Raw genomic sequence first — 11,146 nt, 5'->3', positions numbered from 1 at the left:
CAGTTATCAAATCTTTCATCTCTGCTACCACTGCCCTTGCCTCAATGCCATTCCCATCCAGAAAATGGGAATGTTCTGGGTATGGAAGTGAAATCATGCGATTTTCTTTTGTAGTAATAAATGGCTGGTATTCTCTGCATAGCCAACGGACAGAACTGTCTTTATTTTCTTTACGTCTGTAGTATTCACATGTCTGGAAGCAGACAGTATCATTCCCTTTAGAAGTTTTTCCAAAATCACATATGTCTTCCATCTAGTACTATGGGTGTTATTCGACTGTTTCAAAATGGGTATGGAAGTGAGATCACACCATTTCCTAATTTAGTAATGAGTGTTTTATACTTCTTCGCTAGTAATATTTGAATTGCGCAATGGCTATAGTTCGACATAGTTTTAATAAGAGTAATAGGTGCTTAGGTGTCGCATGGTGAAATGAACTGTGATCATCTGTCGCGGTGATTAACTGTCAAATGATGAATTGTCCCAGTGATGAAAAGACCAGTGGTTAAGTGACGAGTTGTTAAATGTCAGCCGATGAAATGAGCTGTGATTAAATGACGGGTGATAAAAAGTCGTGACACCCCTAGTTTTACTTTTAGTATTAGCCTAGAACGGCATAGTTTTGACTTCAGCTTGCAGTAATGCCACGTTTCTTTGCAAGTTTGTGAACTTTTCTGTGTTAACGTAAAATCTTGATCGTGCCACAGAGCTCTATTGACAGATCTTGCAAAAACTACAACCTCTGATTTTGTGAATTATACCTGAGTGGACAGGAATAGGTATGTATTGCGTAAATCATTTAAAAACATTTATTCTCATTTTACACGTAGTTACCTGGAATTTTAATATATACAGATATATATGTGTGTATGCTATAATGGGTATGTATACTATACAATATATGGGTGTGTGTATATGTATGTATGTACATAGTAAATTTAAGTATTTTATGACATATTTGTTGATTTTGTACATAAATTGCATATGTTGCATATGTACTGAATAGTAAAATGAACTTTAAAATGTATTTTTCTAAATAAAAGATCAAAAAATCCCCATTGAATATTGGTAGTCTTGGAGTATATTTTCACATCACCCTTTTTTTTTTTGTTGTTGTTAATTGGAGCGCTGGCCCCCCTTTGGTCAGTAGGCCTTTTTCTAAATTAATATTTTACAGCCACACTCCCTTACCACGGTAGTGCGACTTTGGCATAATACAATGGAGCACATAATATGAAGTCGAGTCAAAAGTGCTCGCGCTTGTTTCCTTGGATCTAAATCAACAGTAACGCGAGCGCCACTCAAATCCTACGTTTGGCCAAGCAGCCAATAGGAGGCCAAGAATTCACAATAACGGCCCCGTGATCTTCCTGACCGCTCGCTGCTATAGTCTTGCAGTAAGTCTGGCCGAGTGGAGACAGAATTCTTCTTCTGCTGTTAGCACACAACCAAGGTAACGTATACTTTCAATTAACGCCTAGGCGGCTTTCGCTGTTCTTACATTCGATTAAAATTTCAATTTTTTTCTGTCTTTGGACGTAACAGCTTCATTTGTATCGACTTGAACGCTGAAATAATCGTGACGTCGCCTGAATAAAAATGATATCTCGTTTTTCCATGTTCTACCAGAAACTGCTTTCGGACGTAAGTAGCTTCAATGAAGGGAAGAATTTCACAGAATATATTGCGAGGGAAGAATTTCACAGAATATATTGCGATCTCGCTCGATTGAAATCATTTTTGGGGAAAGAACGGTGATTTCCATGTTCTCCATCCTCGTGTAAATTAAGCTCGATTTAAATAATTTTTGGGGAAAGAACAGTGACTTCCATGTTCTCCATCCTCGTGTAAATTAAGCTCGATTTAAATCATTTTGGGGGAAAGAACAGTGATTTCCATGTTCTCCATCCTCGTGTAAATTAAGCTCGATTTAAATCATTTTTGGGGAAAGAACAGCGATTTCCATGTTCTCCATCCTCGTGTAAATTAAGCTCGATTTAAATCATTTTGGGGAAAGAACAGTGATTTCCATGTTCTCCATCCTCAAAATTAAAGCTCGATTTAAATCATTTTTGGGGGAAAGAACAGCGATTTCCATGTTCTCCATCCTCGTGTAAATTAAGCTCGATTTAAATAATTTTGCGGGAAAGAACTGTGATTTCCATGTTCTCCATCCTCGTGTGAATTAAGCTCGATTAAAATAATTTTTGGGGAAAGAACAGTGATTTCCATGTTCTCCATCCTCGTCTAAATTCAGCTCGATTTAAAAAATTTTGGGGGGAAAGAACAATGATTTCCATGTTTTCCATCCTCGTGTAAATTAAGCTCGATTTAAATAATTTTTGGGGAAAGAACAGTGATTTCCATGTTCTCCATCCTCGTGTAAATTAAGCTCGATTTAAATAATTTTTGGAGAAAGAACAGTCACTTCCATGTTCTCCATCCTCGTGTAAATTAAGCTCGATTTAAATAAATTTTGGGGAAAGAACAGTGATTTCCATGTTTTCCATCCTCGTGTAAATTAAGCTCGACTTAATAATTTTGGGGGAAAGAACAGTGATTTCCGTGTTCTCCATCCTCGTGTAAATTAAGCTCGATTTAAATAATTTTGGGGGAAAGAACAGTGATTTCCATGTTCTCCATCCTCGTGTAAATTAAGCTCGATTTAAATAATTTTGGGGGAAAGAACAGTGACTTCCATGTTTTCCATCCTCGTGTAAATTAAGCTCGATTTAATAATTTTGGGGGAAAACAGTGATTTCCATGTTCTCCATCCACGTGTAAATTAAGCACGATTTAAATAATTTTGGGGGAAAGAACAGTGATTTCCATGTTCTCCATCCTCGTGTAAATTAAGCTCGATTTAAATAATTTTGGGAGAAAGAACATTGATTTCCATGTTCTCCATCCTCGTGTAAATTAAGCTCGATTTAAATAATTTTGGGGGAAAGAACAGTGATTTCCATGTTCTCCATCCTCGTGTAAATTAAGCTCGATTTAAATAATTTTTGGGGAAAGAACAGTGATTTCCATGTTCTCCATCCTCGTGTAAATTAAGCTCGATTTAAGTAATTTTTGGGGAAAGAACAGTGATTTCCATGTTCTCCATCCTCGTGTAAATTAAGCTCGATTTAAGTAATTTTTGGGGAAAGAACAGTGATTTCCATGTTCTCCTTCCTCGTGTAAATTAAGAAGTGTAGAATGGGTTAGATGGAGAAATAACGAAGGAAGAAAAGGGAACGAAAACTCATAAGTACTGGTGATATACATATAGCCTGGCCTTTACTAGTAAGGAGCGTTATTGGAATCAAAGAAAAAAGAAATGAAGTGAAAATAAAAATTATACTCATAGCGCAGGTGAAAATATCCAGCAAAATTGGTTGGAAGCAATATTAGTTACTTTATCATTATTATCACTATTTCTGGTGAAGGCACTCTTTCAAACAAACTTTGACATAATACAATGGAGCACATAATACGAAGTCGAGTCAAAAGTACTCGCGCTTGTTTCCTTAGAGCTAAATCAACAGTAACGCGAGCGCCACTTAAATCCTACGTTTGGCCAAGCAGCCAATAGAAGGCCAGGGATTCACAATAACGGCCCCGTGATCTTCCTGACCGCTCGCTGCTATACAGTCTTGCAGTAAGTCTGGCCGAATGGAGACAGAATTCTTCTTCTGCTGTTAGCATACAACCAAAGTAACGTATGCCTCTAATGAAATGCCTAGACGGCTTTCGCTGTTCTTACATTCGATTAAAATTTCAATTTTTTTCTGTCTTGGGACGTTACAGCTTCATCTGTATCGACTTGAACGTTGAAATAATCGTGACGTCTCCTGAATAAAAAATAACATCCTGTTTGTCCATGTTCTACCGGAAACTGCTTTCGGACGTCAGTAGCTTCAATGAAGGATAGAATTTCACAGAACATATTGCGATCTTGCTCGATTGAAATCATTTTTGGGTAAAGAACAGTGATTTCCATGTTCTCCTTCCTCGTGTAAATTAAGAAGTGCAGAATGAGTGAGATGGAGAAATAACGAAGGAAGAGAATGGAACGAACGAAACCTCATAAAAACTGGTGATATATACGTATAGCCTGGCCTTTACTAGTAAGGAGCGTTATTGGAATTAAAGAAAAAAGAAATGAAGTGAAAATAAAAATCAAACTCATAAAACAGGTGAAAATATCCAACAAAACTGGTTGGAAGCAATATTCATTACTCTATCATTATCATCATTTCGGATGAAGGCACCCTTTAACACGAACTTCATTAAAAAGAATAACAGTCCGGAAGCCGTTGAGTTCACATTGCAGGGTCTCAATCTCACGAATGAGTTTCTTTTTTAGCAGCTGGTAAATTATGTAACAACTGTCCAACGTTCAGTTCTTCCTTTCTTCTGTGAATTCGGAACAGCTGTTAAATGATTTACTTTCTTCTTCTGTCAAAACTGAGATAGTCTCACTAGACTTAAGCAGGATGATTACAAGAATCATAGCAACAATAAATAATGATATTTATCATTCTTTTTTAAAAGCAGATGCTGGATATATACTGTAATATTACTGACTGTAAAGGGTTTGCATGAATAATTACGCGAGGCACTGATTTTCCATCAATGTTTACTATGCTGTGAAGCTGAAAATAAAGATACGTGGTGTTCCACGTCATGGATTTTTATTTGAATTTCGTTGATTTTGATATTCCCGGTGACATAAGTTGCTCAATCAATTTACGTACAGATTTAGAAAAGGTGAAAAAGAAGTGGACAGCGTCCAAAGGCTGGGCTACACCGGTGGTCTAACAGCTCAAAAGTTTGGTTGAAACTGTTAAACCCTCAATCAGTGAACTGACATTGGCGATAGATCTCAACTAACGTTTATCGGCGTTAGATGAGTTACAGAGTCAGGGAGCATTAGAGCACTCGGGAGACATTTTTTTTTTTTAGGTCAAACAAGTCCAGGACAATATCGATAAATTTGAGTGTGCGCATGTTTAATTTAGCTTTGGCTCTGCCTTTACCATGAATAACAGGCCTGCATAAATAAACTTCATTACTCTTCACTCAGTTTTCTTTTATTTTAAGTGACCAATGGCAGAAAGTTGTGTAAGAGAGTGTTTTAATCGGTAGCACTATCATGTCTGGTCCTCCACCAGGAGAACATTTTATTTTAACTCTTGATTTCAGTGTTGCTCTTGAAAATCAGATAAGGTAGTATGAGTATGGTGAAACTCCAGTTGCAGCTACTAGTGCTCCTTGAACGTATTACGAAGTGGCTACAAGATTTAACTGAAAATTAAACAGCAGTTTCTAATAACCCAATTCATAATGCGCTTCTTTTCATGTATCACCTGTGCAGAGGCAATACGTGTGACAACCTTTATGCCTGATGATCACTGTCTTAATTTCTAGACCAATTTTTTTTTTTTTGTGGAGGGCGGAGTTGGAGGCAGGGGAAAGGGAGGAGTCGCACGTCCTTAAAAAATATTCCATCCACTATTACCATAAACTTGGCATTCTTTGAAAAACTTCAGTATATACCGGGATAATCAATTGCAGATGTTCCCTTGATGACTGATGAAACATCAGCCTCCAGGGGTCCTGATTTCCAAGACAAAATTGCTCGACATAGTGGTATCTTTCCTTAACAAAGATTATTAGGATTTAGACTCTTGAAATGTCATCTCCCATTACTTATATTTCACCGGAAAGGGCAATTGGTGAGGGCCATGTATTGTGCAATGTAAACATCCTTATTCTGGTGCCTGATTCTTTTTTCATCTTTCTTTTTATAAAACAACTATTAACAATATGTAATTTCTATACTGTATGCATTTATCTGTTAATGTTTTATGTTACACTTCCTTTTCGTAATCAGCTTTCTGCCACTGCACCATTTTGCATTTTTGAAGCCGGCCTACTAATTTTATTGACGACTGTGTTTGTTACATAAGAAAGTGTCTGTATAATTAACAGCAGTGATAAAATGAATTATTCTTCTTGTTAAAGAATTCAGTACTTTTACTTATGGATAATCAACTTTGTTAAAGGATGCGTTCCTGGGGACTACTGGTAGTGTTCCTCTGTACCTTGTGGAAGATGATGATACCTACATCAGATGCTGTTAACATAATTAACAGATTCTTCGCTCTGCCCCACATACCCAGAGCCAATGTCGAAATGGTCATACCTTCTGCCAAGAGTACCTTGCTCTGTTTTGGGGCATGCACTAGTCTCCAGTCCTCTTGCCAGGGATTCGTTGTGAACACCGCTGACTTGGTAAGAAAATGTCCATTCTATTGTGAATCAAATTGCATCAAGTTTGTTTGTAAAACTGAGAAGGGTCTTGATCTTTACTACTTCTGACTGAAAAGTATTTGATTAGGTGTAAATAATACACTGCAGGTTCTATATAAGTATGTAAATGCAAACTTTAATGGGTTGAGGGGGCAAAAATCAGCAAAAAGATGAAGTTGGGTTCACCAAATCTGTCAAAAAACTTTGGGTTCAGTTCCTGAGCGTTGACCAAATCTGTCAACAAGTGGAAAGAAAAGAAAAAGACAAGACTGACCGTAAATGGAAAATAAAAATCCTGGCGTCAAATTCAAGATCGAACTGCGGCCGAAATTCATCAGGAGTATTTTGTACCCTGTGGGAAACAGATCACCTTGTCAGAACAATGGGGGTCGTTGAGGAATGGCGTAAAATGTCAAGGTGGGGAACTAAATTCCTGTTGAAGATATTAAAGTAATTCCCTTTTCTCCCCGTCAGGCTCAGCCATGCACACTTCTGATTGACCTAAACGGCACGAAGATCCCAGCAAAGTTTTGGCTCAGGGCCTACGTCTCCAGAATCATCGATGGGCAGGTCATTCACTACGACACCACACAAAGAACCTGGACGTGGGTTTCCAAATTCGTTATTCCTTTCTTCTCAGAATGTCCTCTCTCTCTCTGTTTATTCTCTTTGTGCCTTTACACCAATTTTCTCCCTTGATGCTATTGTCACTTCAAACGTAAGTTATTTTTTTAATTTATTGCATTGCATCATCATTAACGCGTGTTCCATACGAGTGCATTCTCTTCCCCTAATTCCGTTAATTTACGCCGTCTAGTTCCCTCTACTTCTGATTTACACACATCAAAACATACCATGTGACTTTAAGATTATTATTCCTAACACTTTCCTATAAAATTTTACAGTACAAATTAAGCCGGAATGTTTGCAGCTGCTGAAATGAATACGTGGTCATTGAAAATGAATGAAAGGATCAGAAATTTAATTCAGGGCGAAAAGAAGTATTTTTGTGTGTATACTCACTAACTGATCTCTTCTTTCTGTATTTCTTATTACCTTCTGTTACTTCTTTCGAATGAACACCGTAATATTCTTTGGAAGCTTGACTTTCAAGTGAATGGCCTCTGTGGTGGGCTTGTTCTATATGTAAAGGGTTCATCTTCTGAATAATAATAATAATAATAATAATAATAATAATAATAATAATAATAATAATAATAAAAACACTTCTCTTCACCTGGTTATATCCACAGAATGGCCGTCTCTTACTGCGCAGGTCTCAACAAGCAACTCCTCAGGTATTCCACAGCGTCTGCAAACAATATCGTCTTGGAAGCCATGAACCCAAAATACATGTTCATCGGTGCCCAAACTGACACGGTTTCGACAAACTCAGCTCGTGACATCTACAGCAACCAGTTGATGGCCGTGAATTGGGTGTCATGGCGATTATATTCAAGTGATAAGCTTTGCCTGGTCCTGTCTGAAGCAGCTTTCACAGATACCGTTGATAACTTTACCCCAACACCTTCGGCTACTATATGTATGCCACCTTTCTAAAGGATGTAAGGATGTATATATATATATATATATATATATATATATATATATATATATATATATATATATATATATATATGTATGTATATGTATGCATATACTCTACCACTCATACAATTGTTTTGTGCATTAATACAATGAATTACAGGACCTCATTTAAACTGGATGTATCTAGTGGAGATATTCAGGAAAAAGTTGTAAGTTTTCAAGGACCAACTGTCCTCATCGTCTGGTATCCATACATACCAGACAATGAGGACTGTTAATCCTGGAAAGCTTGTAACTTTTCTTGAATATCTCCATAGATACCATCCAGTTTAAATCAGTCTAAATATATATCTATATATATATATATATATATATATATATATATATATATATATATATATATATATATAATCTTTTACTTCCTTTTAAATTATATATTTACAACTGCATGTCGTAGAACAGATTCTTATCAAACTCAGCAGGACACTGATCAAGAGAAATGAATTCATAAGCCTTTTTATCACTAATACTGAATGCTTTAAAACGAAAAAATCATTGTTCTCAGAGGAAATTCACGCGTCACCAATAAAATGGGAAACTTCTGTTTTCCATGCCTTCATTTTTATTACTGCGATCTGTACTTATCGTGTGTAAACTATGGTAATTACTCTCGTAATACCATTTTAATGGAAATTTCAACTGGATTTATTTTTGCTTCTTCTCAGAGAGTGAACCTACTGATTTGGGAATAATTATTTTTCCTGAAGAACTGTGTTTTATGCTCTTGAAATGTGTATACAGTATATCCACACAAACTTGTGCTTTTATACTGTGACCAAAAAAATTGCATATCCTTTTTAATTGAGCTTACAAATATTTCAATGTTTATTTCCATCATTAACTATATATAAAGCATTAAAACGTAACTCTTACAAAGGATAAAGAGGCAAATTGCTCAAATTAGGAGAGCTTGTACTTACTATTTATTATTCACATTAAAGGAAAACACGATATCAAAGGTAAGGTTATATAAAGTTGGTGTGGTAGTTTTTTTTTTTTTTTTGTTTTGAATTTGTTTGGTTTGATAAGGGAACCTTCATTTTTGTATTTTAAGAAACAAAAATAATAACTTTTTTTTTTGCTGAATGTATTCAATAAATATTTTGATTTTGATTTTAATTACTTCCAGCTCATTCTGAGCTTCAAGAAATGAGATAATATAAAGAAAAAGAACAAAAAGAAACATCTTCCCTTCTAGACCAGCCCTGCGGCAGTTTTTATGTGACTTAAAATTATTATTTTTTTTTTTAGCTGATAGGTAAGATGGGTGAGAGAAGGGTGAGGGCAGTTAGCTAGCTAACCATGGTAGGGAATAGTTTAGAAAGTGAAATATTAGTAAGTAATGTCAAGTCTGGTTTATCCACAATTTTATTTAGGTAGGTAAATAATGGTACAATTTTTCTAATATTAACATAATATAATAATTATTTTACATTATAATAACATGGTGAATTGTACATATTGCATATTTTGAATTTTATTTCTTATTAGTATAATCATATTTAAAACATAAAATAAAATAAAAAAACAAGCTCCAATTTCCTCATTTTAACTGATAAACGAGAAGTGCACTACTGCAGAACACTGATAGGTAATGAGTGGTATATGCTGAACTGTTTAGTAGTTTCATTCTTTGAAAACAATCAACTACGATAAACTTGAAGCGGTGGTTTGTTCCAATGACATATTGTGGAAGTATAAGGGTGCAATTTTTTTTTTTTTACTTCAGTACTAATTCAGTGTCATCTGTTTGCACATTGTTGGTGGGTCTCATACGGACTTTTGAGTATTGAGTGTTTTATTGATCTTTTGGATAAAGTGTCTTAAATAAGCTCGGAGTTTAAAATCTCTGATATTGTATGTCCATATATAAAGGGAAAAGTATATAGGCCTATAGAATAATTCTTTTGCTTGGAAAAAATAACCTAAGGTTGAAGATGCAAGTAAATACTAAGTATATGTATGTCCATATAATCTGTCTAATCTATTTTGTATGTGTTGCTGTACTATTCTCTTATGTTGAATTGCAGGCAGAGAGTAACTCGTTTGCTATGTAAATTTCGTTGCTTGTATTTATTCCCTAATCATTAAGTAGTTGTAGAAAGTTGGTGTGATTGAGTGTGCATGCTGTAGCTTGTCTTGTTAAAAAGCGTTACAGTTTGCATTTTTGTGTGTACACATATGTTTGAGTATTACTGTTCTAATTTTGGCCACCCAGTATTGTAAAAGGGCCCCAAAATTCCATTTATTAGTTGTAAGTTAGTTTATAAAATAAATTAATATTAAGGAAAATTTAGTCTGAATAGCCTTACATATTTTCACTTGAAACCATCTGCCTTTACCTTATTTGACACTTTAATTGTCTCTTCTGGCTCCTACATTGGGTAGGATAAAAGATGTACTAAAGAGGACAAGGCCCCAGTGCAAGAACAGCTACAATTAGAATAGATCACCATATATTAACAGATGGTGATGTTAAATAAGATTAGATTAACTGAAAATAAATGTGTCAGAAATTTCGTCCCATGAGTAGTTCCGACTGGTTAGGTTAAAATGTGGTTCTGTGAATTCATATAGGTTAGTTCCATTTATGTTCTAAATTATTAAAATGGGGCACTATAATTAGAGATAAGCCTTCCCTACGTTAAGTTAAAGCGGTTTGGAGGGTATAGGTTCCCCCATGTATGCTAATACACAGCCACAGAGTTATGTTGCAAATTTTACCATTCCCTGTACCATTCATTGTGTTCATTTCCACCTCGTACCTTGCGAAATGCTTATCTTTCTTTGCTTAAAATGCAGAGATTATCTTTTTCGGTGTTCATTATTACAGTTACCTAGAGGAGTGTTTATCTGACGAAGAAGAGCTATCTCTGGAATTTTTACATGACAAAACACATAGGGAGAGTTTATCTGATGAACCTTCTCATAAGCATTTACCTTCATGAACCACCTCCTCGAGGAGTTATTATACTGTCGAACCACCTCCTTAGAAGAGGCGTTTATCTTGACGAACATCTTTTCCGGAGTGTTTATCTATAAAAATCTTCTCAGGTCAAGTCTTTACCTTTACAAACCACCTTCTCAGAGTGTTTATCATGATGAAAAATCTTCTCCAGAGTACTTTGACAACTCCCACCATCACGAGGAGTGTTTATCTAGATGAAAAATCTTCTCAGGGTGTTTGCACCTTGATGAACAACCTTCTTGAGGAATGTTTATATCAAATCTACTCAGG

The 11,146-nt window shown here is 35.6% G+C and overlaps 1 protein-coding gene across 1 annotated transcript; it reads left to right on the top strand.

Annotated features, from left to right (window-relative positions):
- The first annotated feature begins 909 nt into the window (after positions 1–909).
- Positions 910–7,865, top strand: LOC136851185 (uncharacterized). Its single transcript, XM_067125140.1, has 4 exons — positions 910–1,453; positions 6,054–6,282; positions 6,775–6,905; positions 7,554–7,865. The coding sequence occupies exons 2-4, from the start codon at positions 6,055–6,057 to the stop codon at positions 7,858–7,860; spliced, it is 666 nt and encodes a 221-aa protein (XP_066981241.1). The 5' UTR covers positions 910–1,453; position 6,054; the 3' UTR covers positions 7,861–7,865.
- Positions 7,866–11,146: the final 3,281 nt, after the last annotated feature.

Source organism: Macrobrachium rosenbergii, chromosome 23, assembly GCF_040412425.1.
Source record: "Macrobrachium rosenbergii isolate ZJJX-2024 chromosome 23, ASM4041242v1, whole genome shotgun sequence".
In the NCBI taxonomy this organism is placed as follows: domain Eukaryota; kingdom Metazoa; phylum Arthropoda; class Malacostraca; order Decapoda; family Palaemonidae; genus Macrobrachium; species Macrobrachium rosenbergii.
Note: the sequence above shows the minus strand (reverse complement) of the source record. Positions and strands in the feature narration are given on the sequence as shown.